General features: G+C 56.2%; 1 protein-coding gene across 2 annotated transcripts; it reads left to right on the top strand.

Moving 5' to 3' along the window:
* The first annotated feature begins 1,982 nt into the window (after positions 1 to 1,982).
* Positions 1,983 to 20,293, top strand: BPI (bactericidal permeability increasing protein). Of its 2 annotated transcripts, none has more exons than XM_039497772.1 (15): positions 1,983 to 3,714; positions 5,243 to 5,357; positions 6,101 to 6,229; positions 7,182 to 7,337; positions 7,939 to 8,002; positions 10,647 to 10,710; positions 11,244 to 11,335; positions 11,897 to 12,073; positions 13,220 to 13,279; positions 13,673 to 13,840; positions 14,322 to 14,389; positions 15,999 to 16,041; positions 16,874 to 16,937; positions 17,420 to 17,496; positions 18,920 to 20,293. In XM_039497772.1, the coding sequence occupies exons 1-15, from the start codon at positions 3,600 to 3,602 to the stop codon at positions 18,956 to 18,958; spliced, it is 1,431 nt and encodes a 476-aa protein (XP_039353706.1). In that variant the 5' UTR covers positions 1,983 to 3,599; the 3' UTR covers positions 18,959 to 20,293. The 2 variants fall into 2 exon arrangements, with proteins under 2 accessions (XP_039353706.1, XP_039353707.1); XM_039497773.1 differs by lacking the exon at positions 1,983 to 3,714 and adding an exon at positions 4,657 to 5,122.
* Positions 20,294 to 22,246: the final 1,953 nt, after the last annotated feature.

Raw genomic sequence — 22,246 nt, 5'->3', positions numbered from 1 at the left:
CGGACCCAGGAACCCCAGCAGGGGAGAGGTCTGAAAAAATCCTGTGGCGAAAGCTTGGAAGTGCTGAGTGGTGTGTGCTTTCAGCTGCCTGGACTCCTGGGCTTAGTCCCAGGCCTGTTCTCTGGGGGAGCCTGGGCCTCAGTTTCCCTGCATATAGCTCAGGGGACAGTAATACTCACCTTCCTCCCAAGGGTCAGAAGCTTAATTCATTCGCGTTAGTAAAGGGCTTGGCCTTACCACAGTGCCCGTGTCTGAGCGCGCTGGGGCCAGGCACCGGACGGCTTCCCTGCAGCACAGCCAGGTGCTCACGAAGAATACGGGACGTGGAAGCCCATTGAGGCCGGGCTGCTCTCTGCAGGTCTCATACCCACTAGGCCAGTTTCCACGGGTGGCACAAGGCCCGTCGCGTTGTGCTGCTGTGGCGTTGTGTAGGCGGGGGAGGGAGGCGGGAGTTGTTCAGAAGGACCTTGCTGTGTTCCCACGTTTGCACAGGGTTATCATCATGCTAGCAGTGAACGGACACACTAGGCAGGTTACAATCTGCTCTGGGCTGGGGCAGCCGCTGCCAGGATAAGCAGAGCCTGAAGACATGGTGGTGCATGGGAGAGATCGCCATCTGCTCGTGAAACCGTACCCAGGCCTGTTACCCCGGGGATTGTTAGCAAAACTATGTTTTTCTTGCACGAGTCAGTGTCCCCTCTAGCACTTAGAGCTGTGTAAGGACCACAGTCTTCTGCCTTAGGTGCTAGTGATGTCACCAGCTGTTGTGTGACAAACACAGGGATGTGGAAAGGTTTTCAGTTCACCTTTTAAAAGCTCTCGAGTGCCGGTGGAAAATTGTCAATTTCCACTTCCTCTATTTCTCTCCCCACCTTTCTGCACAAAGCAGGATCTCTGGTTCCTACGTGCTCCACTTCGCATATGTATTATATTGTTACCAAACTGAACTCAAACATCTGCAGTGTTACAAAACAAGGCCTCCAGTGGCTTTTTGGTGAATTGCTCAATCTATAGCAAACTGTGGGTCGGACCGAGAACTTACACCATGCACCAGCGCTCTGGCACCTCCTGGGATGGGGCGTGGGAGGGGCAGTGTGTTATAGGAGTCATGGCCTTCGGCTCTGAATTAACAGGCCTTGTCCACCTGAGTTACGAGAGAGAGACCCCCCCCCCCCCGCCTTTCCCATGGTGACTTGTTTGCGGGGGCTTTGGAGAGCTGCTTGTTAGACACGGACACGTGTGGCTGATGAATGAAGTTTCATCCTTTGAGAGGCTCTGAGGCAGTATGAAGGCCAGTGGCAGAGCAGCTCTCACACTGTATCCAGCGTGCAGCAGTGATACCCACATTTGCCCGTCTTACTGGAGGTGCAGTTGGCCAATTAGGCACCTAATTAGCTCTTTGCACCTTCAGTTACCACAACTGCACCCTCAAATGCAGTAATTCTGCATGCAAATTGTGCACGTTTGCACACACGTTCCTTGGGCACTCAACTGCATGGGCCTTTTTCTCAAAAGGTAGGAAAAATAGACTCTGGCTGTGGGTTTCCAGCCTCCCTGGCACAAACCCTCAGAGTGCCAGACCCTGCGGGGAAGGGACCCCATTTCTTGGGGCAGCGCCACCAAAACATGCTAGTGAGCTGGAGAAGGCCGCTTGTGCAATGTGTGTTTTGAGGGGCAATGGTAAATCAGCAGGCAGCTAGTCTCCAGCCTGCACACACAAAATACAGGCCCCTGCTCATCGAGAGCCACCAGCTTTTGCGCAATTGGTTTGTTGTATGTCTTCCTTTGTTAGCAGCCGTAAGCTCAGAGGAGCTCCATGGGATTGCTCCATGGGATTCACAGAATGGAGCAATGCACATGCAGCGGTGCCCTCAGATTTCCTGTGCTCTGCCTGGAGCTCATCACAAAAAGGGAACTGAACATTTCTGAAAAGATTTCTCCTTCCTTCGGTTGTGACTGTCAGTTCTGCGGAGGGGCAGGGCTGCTCAGGCCCCTGGAAATGAGCTTCTGCACAAAGCAAACCATGGCTACTTGTGAAATGGGCGTAGAATCTTCCTATTGGCTGGACTGCAGTGGCAGGACCAAAGCACTGTGGTTTGCAGAAGGAGAGGAGCAGCATCCAGGGCATAATTTAGCGGGACAGGGGGCTGAGGCAAACCCCCAGCTCTGAGCACACCTCGGTGTCTGGGCTCTTTGCAGCTTGGGTCTGCTGCTGGTTTCAAGGCTGCATGCCCCACCTTTCCCAGCGCGGCTGCTCTTGGGCAGCACTGGAATTCAGCCGTCAGGACTGAGTAGGGGCAGAGCAACTCTCATGCAGTCTAGCCCCCCACGTGCGGGGTAATAACAGCGTCCCATTCGTGTCACACCCCGTCTGAGCCCTCTCTGTTCCCAGGTGATCACCGGCCCTTGCTGCAGGTGGAGCGGCTGGGCTCTGCAGGGCATGAGAACTGTGCATCCCTTTTTCTTTTACACCATGCTGAGGTCACGGCCAGAGGCTGGTCCGAGGCACTTGGTGCCATTAAATGGCCTGCAGCGTGTTACTAGCGACTAAAACGAAGGGTGAAGATGGACCTTAACAGCCTGGCTTCAGCACGACACTTCAGGCCTGGCGTCCCGGGCCCCGACCGGCTTCCTGCACAGAACGTAGCTGCCAGCTGCCTAGCCAGGGTGCAGAGCGGATAAAAGAGCGACAGACTTAATTCCCCGGCCTGGCCCATGCCATGTACCAGAGCTCACGCCGCGCTGATTGGACCACGTCTTACTGGCCACTGCTGGTTGGTGAGGCCATTGGCTCATGGAGCTGGGGGCAGGAGAAGCCTGCTGAGCACGTGGAAAGGAGGAGAGAAATAACTGGGAAAAGCTGCTCCCAGCCAGGGGACTTGACAAGATGTAAAATCCTCCTCGCAAGGGAGAAAATGCCCAGAGAAACCTCTAGTGAGAGCAGCCCCCAGCAGGTCCCATAATCTGCTCCATCCTGCTCCCTGCCCTCTGCCACTGGAATGGGCAAAGTACAGTGCAAGAAAGCCAGCAGATCCAAGCCCCTGGCTGAATCCCGGGGCCTGCTCCAGGAGCCAGCAAGGAGCTGCTTCCAGTTGCCAGGGCAGTGAGGAGGCATTTGAGGTTGGCATGGTGCTGAATCAAAGTCCTTGCCTCTCCTTTCCCCAGGACCCACCCTGGTATCCATGGAGACCCTTCCAGCTGCATTCCTGTGGCTTGCAGGGCTGCTGGCAGCAGGTGTCTGTTAGTGGAGCCGGGCGTCACCCGCACTGCAAGAGACCAGCAGAAACTCTCCAAGTGAGCAGCGAGCGAGCCACGGGCCGGGGAGCAGAGAGTGCCCCGAGCAGCCCTGTCCCCTGGGGTCTGCCCCAGCCCCCGCCCCAGCCCCAGGAGGAGGAACCTGGAGCAGGACATGGCTGAGAATTGTGCAAGTGGGGACGGCCCCCAGAGGAATGTGAAAGCAACTTCCTGCTTCCTTGGCACCCGTTCTCAGTTCCCTCTTCCACCCTGCTATAAACACGCCGGTTACAGCAGCAGGATCGGAGGGGAGCATCGGCCAGCAGCCAGCTCAGCACGGACGGTTCCGCCGCACTCCTGTAAGGATGGCAACGCATCGCCTGGCCCTGGCTGCCTCCGTGCTGGCCATCTGCACGGTGCTCAGCAGGGCCACTAACCCCGGCTTTGTGGCCAGAATCACTGTTAAAGGCCTGGACTATGGTAGGTTCCCAGTCCAATTTGTGTCTGTCTCACACCGAGCCGGGCGAGAGGGGTCAGGTGTGCAGCTCCCCAAAATGCACTGTAAGGGGGGTATGATAGGAACCAGTCAGCCAGCGGGATGGACATGACATGAGAGTCCAGAAATGCGGGTGCTAGTCACGGCCGTGAGGATGGGTCCTGTGACCGTGTGGAGCAGCCTGTTCCCGTCTCTGGAATGGGCCATTTCATAGCAACGTCTCCCTGTGAAGGCAGGGCAGGAGCCCTACCAACCCCATTAGGGCACTCGGGACTTGCATCTCTCCGGGCGTGTTCTCTGTGGGGTGCGTGCAGGTTAAATGGGCAGAGTCCTCCCTGTGTCCTCTCTGCGTGTGGCGGGAAGTGAGTGCACCCTGCAACCCCCCCGAGCTATCTGGAGAGTGGGAAGTGCCTTTCCCTCCCAGCTAGAGCCAACAGCTGCAGCCGTCTAAGGGCTGTGTACACTGCAAACACAGGTGTGATTGCAGCTCGCACTAGCTTTCATTTCGGTCACGTGACTAGAACTAGCACCCGCCGGCACGGACCCTGGTGCAGGCTGTACAAGCCTGCCGGGAATCCTGGGTCCGTGCTCATGTTGCTAACCCACGCCAGGGCCAGGCTGCCGCACCTTCGCTGCTGTTTTTAGCTGCACTAGCTAAATTCAAGCTGGAGCAAGCGGCAGTGGACACACACCTGTAAGGGCCGTGCTGATCTCAGGAGAACCCTGGGCCCATCCTACCCCGCTCTGCTGTGCCTTGTGCAGTGCTCTGCACTGTCAAAGTGAGTGCAGTGTGTGAGCACTCAGATCTGGGGCCTCTTTGACACCAACAACGAGGAGCCCTTGTGGCACCGTAGAGACTAACACATTTATTTGGGCTTTCATGGGCTAAAACCCACTTCATCGGATGCATGGAGTGAAAAATACAGGAGCAGGTATAAATACCTGAAAGGATGGGGGGTGCTTTACCCAGAGTGAGGTCAGTCTAACGAGATAAATCAACTAACAACAGGATACCAAGGGAGGAAAAAGAACTTCTGAAGTGGTAAGAGAGTGGCCCATTTCACCAACGGAACCAACCAGTGTAAACGACTGCCCGGGCTGCAGGGGCGTGAAGAATGAGGCTCACTAGCATCCGTTAGGAGCTGGAATGAATGCGTTTGGCATGCAGCCCTGCTTCCTGGGTTCCCTTGCCCTTGGCAGCAGTGCAGCCTGCCCTGTGCCAATTGTCCACCTTGCTGCAGCCTTCCCGCAGGGGCCAGGGTTAATCAGATGTCACTTAGTGCAGCCGTAGCTCAGGCTGGAATGTTAGGGCTCTTTCTCACAATCTCAGGCTTCGCACTAATAATCGCACGTGGGATGGAAAGCAGCTCCCTTCACTTATGGAATCAGCAGGTAAGTTACTAACTAGTTGTTCCTTTTCACACTTCCCTTGTGTGATGGCAAATATGCCAGGGCTGTATCCGGCTCGCTCTCCAAGGGCCAGCCTGTGACGTCCCCTTTGTGGCCCTGCAGCTCGTCAGGAGGGCATCGCTGCGCTGCAGAAGGAATTAGCCGAGCTGAAGCTGCCGGACTTCTCGGGGTCCTTTAAAGTCAAGCTCTTAGGGAAAGTGCACTACACGTTCTACAGGTGAGACCTTGGGGCTTCCATGCGCAGCTGGTCCCCGCTCTGAGTGCCAGGTGTGGGCAGAGTCCTTCCCAGGGTGGGGCATGTCCCTGAGGGACCGTTCTTCTCACACCGGAGAGCCGGGTGCAAGGGGCTCGAATAAGGTGCAGAGGGAATTGCGTGGTTCTGCCAAACCTGTTTATCCAAACCTCCCAGCCAGAGCCGAGTACAATGTGACCCGGAGCCCAGGCACTCAAGGTTGGGATAGTGTTTGTGCAAAATCGGCCCAATGGGTTTTGCCAAAAAGAAAACCTACCCCCAGCCCAGTTTGTCCCTGTCTGATTCCAGAGCTAGCCTCTCTCCAGGGAGCAGAGCTCCCGGCGCTGCTGGGTGACCTCTCCTTTCAGGAGACCACAAATAACCCCCCACTCCCAGCCCCAGCCCGTCCGACACAAGCAGGTTCCTGTGATGGCGAAAGCACTTTGTGGCTCTCTCCCAGGAGTGAGGAGAGACCGCGGGTGACTGTTCCCAGGAGGGGGCATAGCCCCGGGGCACAGCCCCTCCCCGTGCCGCAGGCCTGTCCTGGCGGGGTCACTCGTGAAGGAGTTTGTTCACCCCGACCTGCTCGGTCCTGGGCCCCGTGCGACCAGCAGTGCTGGTGGGTGTGGGGACATGGAGGCCTATGTTCAGGGTGCAGCTGAGAGCCACCTGCCGCTTTTCCCGGGGAGGGTCTGGTTTCCTGCTGATAGAATTTCTCTCTCTTGCAGCCTGAACCTTCGCAGTTTCCAGCTGCCGAGTTCACAGATTGCCCCGATCCCCAACGTGGGCCTGAAAGTCTCCATCGCCAACGCCTTTGCCCAGCTGACGGGGAAGTGGAGGGTGAAGAAGAGATTTGTGTAAGCTCCGTCTGACCCCGCGTGTGTAACCCTTTGTGTCCCAAAACGGCCCCGTCTTGTCTATCTCCCCTCCCCCGCCCCCTTCACTCACACACGCGCACACACACACACTCGCACACACTTGTTTTTCCTTGTCATTTCCTGCCCCACTAACTTGTTTCCCACATGTAGGGGGCTGATTCTCCTCTCATACTAGTTTTACACCAGGGCAGCCCCATTGACATCAGTGGGGTTACTCCTGATTTACACCAGCATAAGCGAGAGAAGGATCAGGCCCATCATCCACAGGGAGGCAGGCCCCAAAGCCCACCCATGGGTGGGGTTCACCCATAGGGCCTGTCTCCCTGGCGTGAGCACTCACAGGGATGATTGGAGGGCAGTACCCAAGCCCAGCTTTTCATTTCCTGAGGGCAGCATTCTCGTCGCACTGGGCAGGGGGCTGGGTTCTTCTCTGGATCTCCTCCAGAGTCACTCCTACAGCTCTGGCCTCTGCACTTCAGCCCTTGGTCGCGTGGCTCCTGGGGAAGAGCCACGGGGATGAGGGTGGAGGGAATTTCTTGCTGTGTTCTCCCCTTCTGCCTCTTTAGAAATGGCTCAAATGGCTAGTGGGTGACAGGGGGCAGCCCCGAGGCTGAGCTCTGAGCTGGTTAGTATGAAGCACTGGGGAATATACTGGAGGGTGCAATCCTGCAGTGAACCTCCATCCCGGGCATGGAACCAATGGCCTGGTAGGTTATTTCCCACTCCCTAATGATGGATAAAGGAAAAAAGAAACGGCGGAGTGACTACATATCCTGAATATTGCGCCAGCCTCAGGGATGTTCCTTGTGAATAATCAGTGCTCCAGGAATTAACATACAAGCCCTTTCCACCAGCATATGGCATGTGCAGCGGTATTAGCAGAGCCCCTGGCTGCAAATGCCATCTCTTCTCCTGCCTCCTTTTCCATTAGCAGGGACAGTGGGTCGTTTGACCTGAAGGTTGAGGGTATCTCTATCTCTGTTGGTCTGAAGCTGGGCAGCGACACCTCTGGGAGACCCACCGTTACCACCTCGGAGTGTGGAACCCACATCTCCAATGTTCGGGTGCACATTTCGGGCAGGTTTGGGTATGTAACTTCCCTTAATTGTCATGGCTTGGGGATCACGTTGATTAGCCATCTTCTACAAGGGCCTCCAGCGATATAGGTTACCTTCAGCCCATCTCTGCTGCGCCCACTGGTCTGTAAGCAGCACTGTTGGCCCTTCCCATTCGAGGCCTTCCTTCACAGAATGCTAACGAGGTAAACTGAATCCTAGAGTAATTGGCCAAAGGCCCAGTAGCTGCACAGAGAGGCTAATTAAGGAAAAGCTCCGCTACTGCCAGGAGACTGGTTGGTCAAAGACGAATTTAATAAATAAACATGCAGAACCAAATCATGAGCTAATGAATTATCTTGCACCAGGTCTGAATTTGGCCCACAGTGTTGTCCCTTTAGGAGACACGTTTTCAGCTCATCTCTAAGTTTGGGAGCTCTCCTATCGATTTGCAAATGCAGCCATCATAGCAACACAAAGCAAAGCAGCCAAGATTTGAATCCAGAACATCCTGGGCCAATATGCCCCGCGGTCACACGCTTCTCTAGTGTCGCCCCTTTCCAAGCAAACGCTCCTCCCGTTTCCTCCCAGGGGCAGGAGCATGACGTTAGCGCTCTGTGCTTTTCTCCACAGCTGGCTGTACAATCTCTTTCACAAGAAGATTGAGTCCAGCTTCAGGAGGACAATGGAAGGCAAGGTACGATATGCTCGGAGCACAGACTACCAACTCCTTTTAGTGCCCCTCCTTCACTGTCCAGCTCTCCTGCGGCACTGACACGATTTCCAGAGGGCCCATGTCCACCGGCGAGAGCTCGGGGGATGAGGGGCGTCTTGGGGAGAAGCGTGCGGTACGGAGATCAGTGCTGCAGAGTATCGTGAAAAAACACATGAACGGCAGCCCCCTCGGCAGTGCACAGCTCTTACGGAATTCTAAACTTGCCACATTTGCCAGTGCCTAATATCATTGCTCTCAATTAACATAGACTTTTCTTTTCACGTGGTCTGTTCATTAGATCGCATGCCTCAGCCAAGCTCGTATCAAACGAGAGAGCCCACTTAGAGCGAGGCTTTGAACGGCTTGTCACTCGTAGAGATTTTTAGGAGCTTTGGGGTAGAAATTCTCATCGCTGGATTTACAGACATTTACCGGCTTGTTTGAATGGGGCGCAGTAGCAAAAGCCTGGTACCTACAGCACGGTACAATAGCCTGCCCTCAGGAAACCTGCACCAAGACATGGAAACAAGCTGTTAGCAATAATTGCTACATGGCTAACTGGCACGACTTGCTCCATCTCTGGATGGGAACCTCAGTCAGGAAGGAGGCAGTTGGAGAACAGGGAAAAGTCCATTTATATAATAGATTTAAAATACGGGACTGACTGTATTGAGCTACTTTTAGTGCCATCTAGTGGCTTTTTAAGGGCCATCTGGAAGCTGCTGGAGCAGATGGGTTGGTGTTAGAAGCAAAGCCCAGGCCTGTCAGAGACGTGCTTCCATTTAAGGCTTTCGTCTCCTGCCTCTCTGGAGGGGACTCCACTGGGGAACATTGGAAACCTGGTGAGAATCTCTCTCAGTAGCTCCCCTTCTGCTCCTCTTGCAGCACGTCAGGTGCCTGTCACCACAGGCAAGAAACTTCCCGTAGGCAGAGGCCTCCCCCCGTCCATAGCGACCGGTCAGTCTGCTCATGCCTGTCCCTAGGAAGTCACGGAGCTGCTTTGTTTCCCCTCCTTCGAACAGGGGGTGCATCCTGTCTCTCACCCTAACTCCCTGCACCCCCCAGCTCCCTGTCAGTCTCAGGGACCTTCCCACACCCTGCAGAGCGGACCTGCCCCTGCCCCTGCCTTGCCTCTCTCCCCTTCCCATTCTCCGCTGGGCTGGTTCCCCCTTGCCACACAAGCGTGTCTCTGTGCACTAGGAAGGTGTGTGAATGCACAAGGGCTGTTATATGACTCAGCCCCCAACAAACCTTTTCCGTTTCCCCATCAGTCTCTGGCCAGGTTTTGGCGCTCCAGGGCCTATGGAGCTGTACCTATCTCACAGAACCGGAAGGGACCCTGAAAGGTCATCGAGTCCCACCCCTGCCTTCACCAGCAGGGCCAAGTGGGGGATGTGTCCTGTCTCTGCACAGCAGGGTGGAAGGAACATGCCTCCCCTCTCACAAGCTGTACAGCAGAGAGCAGGGGAAAGAACTGAGCGGGAGCTGACTGCATGATGGATAACGGGGACCCGTGGACTAACCAGGCAGTTCCTGCCTCGTACCGCTCGAGGGAATTCCCCCCTTGGGCTCAGCTCTCTGCTTTCTGGTTTCCGTTCCCCTTTCCTCTGAAGCAATTTCCTCTGGATATTGCTCTTGGCCATGCTGCAGGCCAGCGGCCAGATGGGACAGACCAATGGTCCGATCCAGCGCGGCACTTTCTGGGTCCTTATGGGAAACGGGATTGGAGCTCTCCGGCAGGTGTTCCAGTGCATTGGCAGGGTTATCCCTGCAGTCCATTTCCTGCCATGCTGTGTACGCTGGTTCCATCCCCCAGTAATCCTGGAGTGGCGTTTACACAGAGCACCTGGAGCTGCGGGAGGAGAGTCAATAGCATGCTGTCACCAGGGCTGGCTCCAGGGGTTTTGCCACCCCAAGCACCTGTTTGCTGGGCTGGTGCCTGGAGCCGGCCCTGGCTGTCACTGAGAGCACAGAACTCTGGGTTTTATCATCACACTCCATTGTGCTGTTTCTCTCCCCCTCCCCAGGCAAGGCTGATTTAGCCCTTTCTGGTTGCCTGGGTTGGCTAAAAACTTGGCTACCCAGCCTGGCTTACCCAAGAGCAGTAAGTTAAAGACACCTCCCCCTCCCCCCACGCTCCCCCCCGCCATGTGCTGCCTGCATTTGGTGAACAGACAAACTTCCAGCCTACGTGATGGAGCTTTGGTCACAGAGATCATCCACAGCAGGTTGGATTCCATGTACATATTCTCCCACATGTCCAGCCTAGAACATAGAACTGGGAATTGGGTCACCAGTGAGACCCTTTTCAAAGGAGCTCAGCTCAGCCACCAGGCTGTGCTTGGAGTTGTTTGCATGAGCAGATATTTGCACACACAGCACCCCCCCCCCCCACACACACACACATGATTCATGCATGTTGGGCAGTCAGCCAGACCGCTGCCTCATTTGCATGCACAAATGTCACTTGCATGTGCAAACACAGGCTTTTGCATAAGTAAAAAAATTGTGCAACATCGCCGAAACTAAGAGATGGTTTGAGGGTTCGCCCCTGTGTGTGTGACCCAGCCTCTCCAGACAGAGCTGCTGGCCAGTCACCAAGGTGTCACTTCTCTGTTTTCCTCAGGTCTGTGGAGTGGTGACCAGCTCAGTCACCACCAAGCTGCAGCCCTATCTCCAGACTGTGCCAGGTACAACATGGTGATGGCTTTGGATTTTTACAAGTATTTCCCCCAGGCCAGGCACATGCTATGAGACAGGTTTTCACCCACACTGAGGGCCATGGGGCACCACCTCACCCCAGAGGGACTGTGTGAGCTCCCTGGTGGAGGCTGCCCCCCTCTGTGCCTAGTCAGCTGCTCTCCGGACGGGAGGGTGCCAAGCCCGGCCTCCTCCCTGCAGCCTCTGGGGAGCATGGCAGGACCATGCCCAGGGCCCCCGGGGGTTGGAACTGCAGGCGTCCTTATCAGAAAGGACCTAGCTTGACTCTCCAGGCTGAGGGCTAGTTCCCAGAGCTGATAGCTACAGGAAAACCTTGTCTCTTTGTGCCGAACTGAGCTAAGGGAGAATAAACCTGGCTCCCTAGCTCCCCATGCCACTGGCAACTCCTCCCTGGCTTGCTGCTCTGCGTGAGTCCCAGCTGGGGAGCGGGAACGGCCCCCCCGCCCCCGTGATTTCCTCTGGCATCTCAGCCCATCTCATTTGTGTCTCTCCTGTTCTGTAGTCACAGCAAAGATAGACAAGGTGGCTGGGATTGATTACTCCCTGGTTGCACCTCCCGTGGCAACAGCCCAGTCTCTGGACGTGAATCTGAAGGTGAGAGGGGAATGGAGGGACACACACAACCCTGCGGGGATCAGTGAAGAATAGTTGTACGTTCCATTAACATTTCTGCCTAGCGAGGGCCTGGAGCATCAACTACCAGGTGCCGGAGCATCCTAGGACCTAGGGGCTGGAAATCAGGACTCACTGATTCTGTTCCCAGAGCTGCCACTGACTCTCAGTGTGGAATTGTGGCCATCAGCAAGTCACTTAACCTCTCTGTGCCTCCAGTGACTTAGCTGCAGCTAAAAACAGGGGAAATGAGTAAAATGCAATCCGTCCCTCTCTGGTGTCATGTACGGGCACTTGAGCTCCTTCCCAGGACGAGCTCCAGGCCCTTCCAAAGCGTTAGCATTCTTTATATTGATCCAGTCCGGGTTATTTTTAACACACTCTGGTGCGAGTGCAGGGCGGGGAGAGCGGTGGGTAGACCCGGGTTTTATTCTCTTCCTCTGAATGTTTTGCTCCCGAGCTGGGTCAGTGAGAACAAGTGAATTCCAGCTGCCCTTCTTCTCCCCTCCCCCAGGCGTCACTCTTCCTTTCCTTCCTCACTAGGGTGAATTTTTTTCCCTGGCCCATCGCTCTGCCATCCCCTTTCCTCCTCCTGCACTGGCCCTCCCGGCGGATCATGACCGCATGGTTTACTGCGGGGCCTCCAGTTACTTCTTCAACACAGCCGGCTTTGTGTACCACACGGCTGGGGCCCTGCTCTTCGAGATCACTGACGCCATGGTAAGGGGCTATGGGACTCAGGAGACCTGCGTTCCATTCCCATCTCAACCACAAGCTTCCTTGGGCGAGTTGCTGAATCTCTCTGGCCCATCTGTGAAATGGGGATCGTTGAATCGCCCTACTGCATGGGGTGGGGGTGGGATGACTCCACTGATGACTGCATGGCGCTCAGACACTGTGGTGGTGAGGGCCATATGAGTACCGGGATGGGTAGGGGCAGGGGTGTCTGGGGGACGTGAGTGTGGGATGTTTTCTCTCTCATTGGGCACCACATGTGGAGTTTGCAGTGATCCCCTGACAGGGTAAAAGGCAAGATCTCACGTGGACCCGCCCTTAGAGGTGGATACCCCCCTTGCTGCTGGGGTTGAGAGCTCTTCTCACCGCTCAGGGCGGGTCCCACGGACCCTGGGCTATGGCTCCTAGAGAAGGAGGTGGGGTGTTTAGTCACAATTCCTGGGCTAATGGCACCTCTGAGCCCATCCGTTTTCAGGCCTGGGGCTGCAACCTCCCTCAGGATGGACGCAGGCGATTCTCTCACTCTCAGACTGGGCCCTGTGCATCAGCTGTGGTCACCCAGCAGGTCTGAATTCCAGCATGATAGGCCCATCATGAACATGCCACTGCTCCCAGTAGGAGTTAGCTCGAACAGGAGATTCTAATAGCTCACCTCAGTTGTAGCATCACTTTCCCTGACTGACCAGGTCACATATCAGGTTCATACAGGGCCCGGCCTTACGCAGCAGTAGTCTTAGATTATTGCATAGCAGCCCCATGTCTGTTACACATGTAGTGCGCCTTCGAGGACCTTGAGTTAGGTCATGAGATGGGAATATGCCCAGCCACACACACTGATGGCTCTAGTAGTCACTCAGCTCTGGCTGTAGGAGACAGGCCAGCTTGCGTGTATGGATTTCAGTCCTGGAGGAGCCCATCCTCGGGGTATCTGTGGCCCCAGGTCCTTGCTGTCCTACAAAAGGGCACCTGGAGAAACCTTTCCCTGCTGGTGAAACCAGCTTCTAGTGAGGAAGGCGGAGGTGGGTTTGGTGGCTGATTTTGCCTCCAGCTCTTCCTTGTGCCGTTCCGTACGGCAGGTCATTGCTGCGGCAAATTGGCCCTCAGGCACCATTTGTGTTTCTCCTGCTACAGATTCCTAAGGAGTTTAAATTCCATTTGAACACCTCCACCTTTTCAGCCTTCATTCCCCAGGTAAGTGTCCTGCTCCCCTGAGAGAGCGTCGGTGCTGAGCCAGCTACCTGTCTGCCACACACAAGCGATTGGGCATCGGGGTTTCCTGGGGGTGGCCACAGCGCTTTGGTCTGTTGTTTTCAAGTGAGCCGTCGCCCATTCCCAGACTGGATTAAAGATGAGAACTTCCCACAACACTTTGGTTTGTGTTTCGGAAAGACATGTTTGGAAATAGCGAGGTGGGCCCGTCGCTCGCTGGGGCGATGGTCACTGGAGGAACATGATGTGTTGTTAGATTAAAGGCTGCATCAGATTCCATTTCTCAGGGACTTTGCTTTACCACTGTACCGAGCTTGTGCGAATCTTTTGCCACCTTCCCCAGTGCTGACTGGCTCTCTTCTGCTCCATCCCCAGCTGGAAAAGATTTACCCAGACAAGCTGATGAAGCTCAGGATTAAAACCTCTTCTGCTCCATTCCTGACCATCACGCCTGGGAACTTGTCGCTTATGCCTGTTGTGGATATCCAAGCATACGTTATCCTACCCAACTCCTCCCTCGTCCCTGTCTTCCTCCTCAGCGTGGTCAGTCTGGAAATGGCTTATGGATATTGACCCTGGGTGGAGAGACCTTAGTGCAGTTGTCCTACTGATGATAGAGGAGGGATCTGGCATATGGACCTGGAATAGCTGTGAGCTCTCCTAAGCTCATATCCCTGTGTCGCCCCCTCTAGCAAGCTGACTCCTGCTGGGATCAGCTGGGACTGGATTTGCCATGAGCTGGGTCCCATCCCTTTGCCAAGTGCAGCAATTCTACTGCATTCCCAGAGCAGGAGAGGAGAGGGACCCCTCACCTAACCTGCCTTTCCCAGCACAGCCACTCTGGCCTCCTCCCCAGGCCAGCTTCGCTCCAAGTGCTGTCAGCAAGGTGACAGTGCCGGCTGTGCCCAGCCCTTCCCCTGAAGGAGCCAGATCTCACTCCTGGCTCCCCAATCCCAGGGAAGGGCCTTTGCATTCACAGTGCCAGGCTCACGGAAACTGATGTCACTTCTCCTTCTATTCCTAGACCAGCAGCGTTTCAGCCAAGATTATGGTGACCTCTGCCCGGATAGGTGGGACCCTGGAACTTGGCAGGTAGGAGCCACAGTGCGGGTCAGGGGGAGTTCAACCTTTGTCCTTGCCCGCTAAGCCGCCGTCAAGTCAGAAGATGCTCGTAAAGGCTGCTAGCGAGCTGGGCGTCTCTGAGAGCAGTGTGGATCCTGGGCAATGGCGCTGCCAGAGGATTCGGCTAAACTTCCCGCAGGGCCCAGGAGGTGTTAGAGTTTCCATTCGGGGGATAAGGGCAGGGGAGAGGGAGAGGGAGGCTGAGAAGCATCCCGGAGCTGCAAGCCCAGACTCCCTGTTGGTTAGTGGGCTAGCCATGGCTGTGGCCTTATTGGTGGAGTAAATCCAGCCCTTTTGGCATCAGGCGAGTTGCATTGGCTTACATGTGAGCTGAATTTGGTCCTGTACCTGCCAGTGAAGGCCAGGGATCACGGGGCGGGGGAGCAATGAAGCTGGGATGAAAGCGGTGGGATTCAAACTCCCAGCTCCCCTGGTATGTGACTTCACTCCTCCCAGCGTGCCTTGGCATTACAGCACACACCTCACAGTGCACCGCCAGCCCGGCCGCACCACAGCGCCCGAGTACCACACCCAGGGCCTGCCCCCGGCCGCACCACAGCACCCGAGTATCACTGCCCAGGGCCCACCCCCGGCCGCACCACAGCGCCCGAGTATCACTGCCCAGGGCCTGCCCCCGGCCGCACCACAGCACCCGAGGGTCACTGCCCAGGGCCCGCCCCCGCCTGCGCCACAGCGCTCGAGTATCACTGCCCAGGGCCCACCCCCGGCCGCACCACAGCGCCCGAGTACCACACCCAGGGCCTGCCCCCAGCCGCACCACAGCGCCCGAGGGTCACTGCCCAGGGCCTGCCCCCGGCCGCACCACAGCACCCGAGGGTCACTGCCCAGGGCCCGCCCCCGCCTGCGCCACAGCGCTCGAGTATCACTGCCCAGGGCCCGCCCCCGGCCGCACCACAGCACCCGAGGGTCACTGCCCAGGGCCCGCCCCCGGCCGCACCACAGCACCCGAGGGTCGCTGCCCAGGGCCCGACCCCGCCTGTGCCACAGTACCCGAGGGTCACTGCCCAGGGCCCACCCCCGGCCGCACCACAGCGCCCGAGTACCACACCCAGGGCCTGCCCCCGGCCGCACCACAGCACCCGAGGGTCACTGCCCAGGGCCCGCCCCCGGCCGCACCACAGCGCCCGAGTACCACACCCAGGGCCTGCCCCCAGCCGCACCACAGCGCCCGAGGGTCACTGCCCAGGGCCCGACCCCGCCTGCGCCACAGCGCCCGAGTATCACTGCCCAGGGCCTGCCCCCAGCCACACCACAGCGCCCGAGTATCGCTGCCCAGGGCCTGCCCCCGGCCGCACCACAGCGCCCGAGGGTCACTGCCCAGGGCCCGACCCAGCCATGCCCATCACTGTCCAGGGCCTGCTCTTGGCCGCACCCCAGTGCCTGCTGCTATCGCAGAGGGATGGCAACGCTGTGCTTGCAGCCATTCCACTCTCTTTAAAGGCCGGGCTGGCTGCGGGTGGGGTTCAGACGGGAGCCCCCTCCTGGGGCAGAGCCCTGGCAGTAGACCTCCCTACATGAGGGCGCGACGGACGTGCCAAGTCTCTGTGTTTTTCTGCAGGCTGCAGCTGTCACTGAAGCACTCGGACGTCGGCCCTTTCTCCGTGAGTTCTCCTCAAAGGGACTTCACACCAGAAGTCACCCAGGCTCTGCTTGGAGGAGCTGCTGGGCTTGATTCACACCCCTGGGTGTGCACCCAAGGGAGGGCTCCCGGGGGAGGGGAGATGGCACCCCACTGCCTCCATTCTATTGAGGTGCCACCGGGACTCAAGAGGAGCTGCACTACTGGGGTCTTCTCATCTCCCAGGACTCAACTTCCACAGGCCCATCCCTTCCTCCTCCCTGGAGCACCAGGAGACCGTGCATGTGTCTACACTGCACACTAAGCCCAGGCTGGGACTCAGGTGTCAGCCCCCCCTCCAGCAGCAAGCACTCTGGACCCGGGTCCTAGGACCCTGCTAGGGGGCTGGGTCCCCTTCTGGGACCCCTGGGGGGGCTCGGGTCAAAGCCCTGTCATTTTGCAGTGTGGATGGAGGTCAAGCTGCAGCCTGAGTCAGAAGGTCTGCGTAGTGCAGTGTGGACGCATCAGCCCACCTGGGAGACCCAGGTGGAGCAATTCTAAGCCCAGGTTTACAGTGCAGTGCACTGAGTCCACCTGCCCAGGTCCCCCACGCCAGGCTCAGTGTGCGGTGTAGACACAGGGAGCCTGTACGTCCCCACTGTGCCTGCCTGTGGGACCTGGGATGATGCTCCCCCAGCCCCGGGTGTTGCAGACTGTGGGACCTGGTTAGTTTCTAGGACGGCCCCTGTGTTTTGTCTCCTTGATTCAAGCAGATTCTAACCTGAGTTCCTGGTCCCCTGGCATACAGCCACCCCCCTCCCATTGCCTCCCCTGCTGCCAGCTGCAGAGGGTTACGCTCTTCATTGCATCCCCAGGTGCAGCTGCTGCAGGCGCTCATGAACTTCTATGGCTCCAGCATCCTGATCCCACGCATCAACGGTGAGGGGCTGGTGGGTCCCAGGGTATCTGACACCTCACTTCTCAGCAGTGGCTAGAAGCTGCTGCGGGCAGAGACCTAGATCCCAGAGCTGCCACCAGCGTCCTGGGGACCACTGCACACACAGGGTGGATGGCTGGATAGAGTCCATCTCAGAGCGGTGACACGCAGAGAAGAGAACACACTGGAAAGAATGTGCCTGACGACGCACGTCTTAATGCCTTCCAGATCCCGTCTCCCTCACGTGCTGCGTCTCCTGCTGCAGCTCGCAGGGCCAGAGCACTGGGACCGGCTCCTGTGTGCGTGTGCAGGGGCAGAGCGGCACGCGAGACGTCTCCCTGCTTGTGCAGCTGCAGGGAGCAGGGTGCTAACAAGGGGAGGGCTGGGTGGGTGCGAGTCGATGGTGCTCGGTTCGCTGCACAACCCCGCAGCGACTCGGATAGTTCTGCCCCACCATTGCTCTCACGAGTGGTTTATTTTGCAGCGAGACTGAAGGAGGGCTTCCCCCTCCCACTGCCGGCTCGCGTCCAGCTCTCCAACCTCGTCATACAGCCCCGCCAGGTCAGTGAACACAGTCCTCTGTGCTGGGCAAAGGGGCCCCTGGGCAAATATCTGGGACAACAAATAATGCTGACAGCAGGCGGAGCAGAGTGAGGAGCAGCCTCCCGAGCGGGGTGTGAGCTGGGCCCGGAACAACCACCACTGGATGCCTTAGTACAGGGCCAGGGAAGGGCAGGGGAACCCTTTTCATGGCTAGTGACGCCCTTGCGGGGGGCGTAGGGCGGGAGAGGGAAGGAAGGGGTCTCTGCGCTGACACACAGGTTGGTGGAAGCGTGGTGAGGAGGAGCAGTGCCGTTCACAGGCAGGAATCGCCCTGCTTAGTCGGTGCTAGCTGGCAGGGAGGAGCTGGTCTGTACTAAGGGAGGAGAATGAGGAGAAGATCACTAGTCAGTGTCAGTGGCCCAGCAACACACAGACTCCATGGGAGCCCAGGTTCATATAAAGCCCTGTGTCTACCCAAGGTACATCCCTGGATTCCCTTGGGATTTACTGGGCGTGGGCGGCCGGGGGGTAGGACGTGTCTCTCAGACAAGAACTTAGGAACTGAGCTGGTCTCGGCTTTGAGCGTCAGGGTCCAGATTTTCACAATTGCACAAGTACAGTTGCACATCAATCCCAGAACTGCACATTCAGCATCAGCGTGCAAATGGACATGTGGTTTTGTGTTTTCTGAGGGTCTGGTCTTTCACACGGCTCTTTTTATAAAGAGCAGAGATTTGCTGTGATTTTTGATCCTACATTTCCACCATCCCCACCACCACTAACACACACAATCTTGCCATGTGCTATGTGTGGGTTTTCTATTGGGTCGCGTCCTTCCCTGTCCCCACCCTCACGTCAGCAGGGGCTGCAGTCCGGTGGCTTTGTAGGCACATAGAGGGCTCAGGCCAATGCACACTGAAATCAGTGCAGAGTCCTGTTAATTTCAACGGGGCTTGGATCCAGCCCAGACTTTGTGAGGCAATTGGGACCCCTCAGCATGAGGGAACTAAAGAAACGTAACCTGTTAAGGCCTGAGTCCATTGGGTGTTGGCCAGGCACGTTTGTAAAGCCCTTCCAAAGCAAAGCAGCACGAGAATGTCGGTGCCTGTGAGTATTGCAGCACGTCCAGCCGAGGGCGAATGAGTAAAGCGCCAATGACAGAAACAGAGAAACAGCTGCTCACACAACGCTGAATAAATAGAAAGTTGGGAACAATAGCTGGGGAGAAACATGGATTTCCCTCTGATGTGGAGCCAACTCCCACACTGCATGCCCTGCGGCCTGCACCACACACGTGCTCACCGGCTTGCTGCTCTAATTAGAGAACATATTCCCTGATTAAAGAGAGCCCTGCATTTACTGCCAAATGCAGGTGGGCTCTGCGGTTCTGTGACCAGAGGAAAGGCTTTGCCAGTGGGTTACATCATGATCTCTTTCCTAGAACTTCCTGCTGTTTGGAGCAGACGTTCGTTACGTGTAGAGAGGCCGAGGCCGAGACGCTGAAAGAAATGACTGATATGAAAAGACAAAACGTTCCTCTTTCCCCTGAGCAGCACCTGGCCTTGTGAATGGATAGCAGGCTCCCGCCTTTCCTCTTTGCCTGCGCCGCACCCATCCTCATGCCCAGAGAGGGCTCCAAATTCCCTCCTTCCCCCTGCAATTCACTGCTACCAAAGCTGTTTGTCCAGGAGTAAAAAACATGTGATTTGTCTCCAGAGAAATTCCTCCCCTGCCTGTCTTGGTCTGGATCACTGAGCACTGGATAGACAGAGGAGCAGCAAGTGCATTTGAACAAAAAGAAAAAACAAGCAAACGAGCTTCCCTTCCACAGCCTTTGATTCTAGGAAACCGTTCTGGTATGTGCTGCTCTCCAGCACACAAGAACCGATCCAGCTCCAGGAAAGATGCCCATTGGCTGCACTGGGAGTTGGCCCATGCCCTGAACCAGTCAATTGATTTATTAACACACTTGGGGTGAAGTTCTGATCCGCGTTAATGAGCAGTTGTGGCCATTGCCCTGCGCAGCAGACTGGTTGTGCCAGGTGGAGTGTGGCACGGGGAGATGCTCACAATAGAACCTGAGAATGGGCACTCAGAAGGGACGTGTCCATTGATTGTGCAGAGCAATTCACGGTGTTGCAGAGAGACCAGAAATGAACAAAAGCCAGGGGGTGAGGCCTGATTAGCAGGGAGCTGGGAGTCACATGCACCAGGCCCCGGCTGTCAGTCTTCATCTGAGTTCTGGCCCTAGTTTTGTTAAGTGTTGTGTGCAACTGAAAATACCCACGCACCCTACCGGGACGTTAGCATCTAAGCTGGGGGTTCCTCCACCTTTCCCCCGGTAGGCAGACATTGTCTCATGGCCCACTGCCCCGCACACTCCCGATGCTGGGTCAGCTCTGGGGTAGCTATGGCAATTGCTTTCATGGATCAGTAACACGTGGCAGCATTTCCTGTATCTGCTGCTGTCTCTTTAACGCAGTGTAGCAGCTAGCAGTGAAGGGGGGCAGGGGAAGGAGAACCAGCACCATGTGACCTGCCAGCTCGCTGCACATTTTATAATGACGAGAAAACCCTGGAAAAAAGGCACATTGGAATTGTGGGTTCCTCAAAACAGGGCTCCCGGTCCCGCATCTCCCCCGATCCACTTTGCACTCTGACCAGCTGTAACCTATTTATTCACACTGCAGCGTGCTCCAGTGGAAAGTATGTTAGAAAGAGGAACACGTTTTATTGTGCTGTTGGCAAATAAAACACTCTGATAAAGGCAGACGTTGCGGAAGGTTTTTTCATCTGTTTCTGTGGCCCCTCAGCAGAACGGTTACTCCGAGGAAGTACCTGACATAACAATAATACTTTACACCCACATGCCTCTCATCAACACCTCTCCAGCGGTTGCGTGTAACACACTAGCCAGTTGGAACATTTTCCATTGCCTTCGGTGGGCTTTGCGTCAGGTCCAGAGTGGCTTTCATCCAAGCATTTGAAGCTCCATTACACACAGTAATGAGGTCGCTGAAAAAATTCTGTAAAAAAAACCAAACTTTTTTTTTCCAATGAAAAACAATTTTTTGATATCCTGGAAATTTTGGGGGGAAAACTATGAAATCCAACAAATTTTCTGTTTTCAGGAACGAAAAACCACGTGCATTTATTAATTTATTGTTGAAAATGAAAATGTTTATCAGGTTTTCAACAAAAACTAAAAATAATTAAGACTTTTATGAGCAGAAAAACAACAAAAATAATTTTTTTCAGAATTTTTCATGGGAGAGGTGAATAATTGTCCAAGCAGCACGACTGATTAATAAGTCTGGGGGAGGCAGCCATCTTACATGTGAGTAAACTGAGGCACGTAGCGATTAAGTCACAGGCTCAGTTTTATAGCAGAGCCAAAAATCAAACACAGGAGTCCTGACCCTCAGGCCCCTCCCCTACCCGCCAGGTATGAAATACTAACCATTTAGCCACTGGATAGTTTTTATTAGTAGTTTGAATGCAGATTAACTTTCCCACCCACTGCTGGACTCTGGTGTTACGTGGGTCGCTCAGAGCAGGCCCGAGGCAGTAACTCCTGCCTGAGAGTCTCTTGAGGTGGGTAGTGACTGATTTCCCCAGCCCTGTTCTGTAATTCTCGGAGAGGACGGGATTCAGGCAGTTGTTGGCGTAGGCAATGCTGGAGACCCAGGGCCCTGTCTTCCCACAAAGAAGCCAGGCTGGTCCTGCAGGGCTTGAGGGAGGTTTGCCCGGCAGTGGTGATGACGGTGGGCATGGCTGGGGTGTCAGAGGCACGAAAAAGCTGACAGCAGGACGAGCAGAACTTGCTGTTGGAATGTCAGGCCCCCATGTGCCAGGCAGCGTGACGGTTTCCTGTGCTGCTGTCCAGGCTGCAGCCAGTGATTAGAGGCAGGTTTCTGAGGCCCAGTTTGCTGGTGGTGGAATTTAGACCATTGGCCTTTGAGGCAGGTGCTGTGGAGCTGAGATGGGTGAGGTGTGAACCCCGTGGAGGTCTGTGTCTGAAACAGGGCAACGTCCCCCACTGGCCCCACACGCCGATTCTCTGGCCCAGTTGCTGCGTGCTCCGGGACACCCACAGACAGGTGGAAGCAATGGAGTCCATGTGGGCAGGCTCAGTCTCTCTGGGAAGAGGCACCGAGGGCACTGGGGCCTGCGCTTGTGGATGGCACATCAATGAAGGGGAGCTGAGGAGCATGGGAACTAGTCACAGCAGGAGGCAGGCCGGCCGCTGGTTCCGGCCCCAGCCCGTTTTTTCTCCTGCCCCAGCCCAGTCCATGGGGATTGCTGTGAGCAGCTACACGCGGAAGTAAAAGTGGGAGGCCAAGGCAAAGCTGTGCACTCGGCGGGACGCTCTGCCAAACAGCCACTAGCCTGGGCAGAGAGCTGTGGGGTAGAGGGGCAAACACAGCCATTGGCACCTGCCAGGGTCAGGAACCGAATGGTGCCCCCCTGGCTGCTTTCACCTTGACTGCATGATCCAGATAACAGTCCCATTTCCAGCCAGACCTGCTCTGGGCACCAAGACGGTGATACCATGAGCAGAGCTGATAGAAGAGGGACGGTGGAGCTGCAAAGCAGGGAGGTGCCTAGTTCTTAGTTGGAACTGAGATCCAGGGCAGCAGGCGCGGCCCGCGTAACTGACAGCCACGTCTCTTTCAACAAAGCACCTGAGCCCCTGCTGGCCTTGTAGAATTGAATTAAGTATCATTTTAAAACTCAGCAGTGGGAATCGTGCCTGTGCTGGGCGGCC

This window comes from Mauremys reevesii, linkage group 13 (assembly GCF_016161935.1).
Source record: "Mauremys reevesii isolate NIE-2019 linkage group 13, ASM1616193v1, whole genome shotgun sequence".
Classification (NCBI taxonomy): Eukaryota; Metazoa; Chordata; order Testudines; family Geoemydidae; genus Mauremys; species Mauremys reevesii.
The sequence above is the reverse complement of the archived record's forward strand: the minus strand, read 5'-3'. Positions and strand labels throughout refer to the sequence as shown.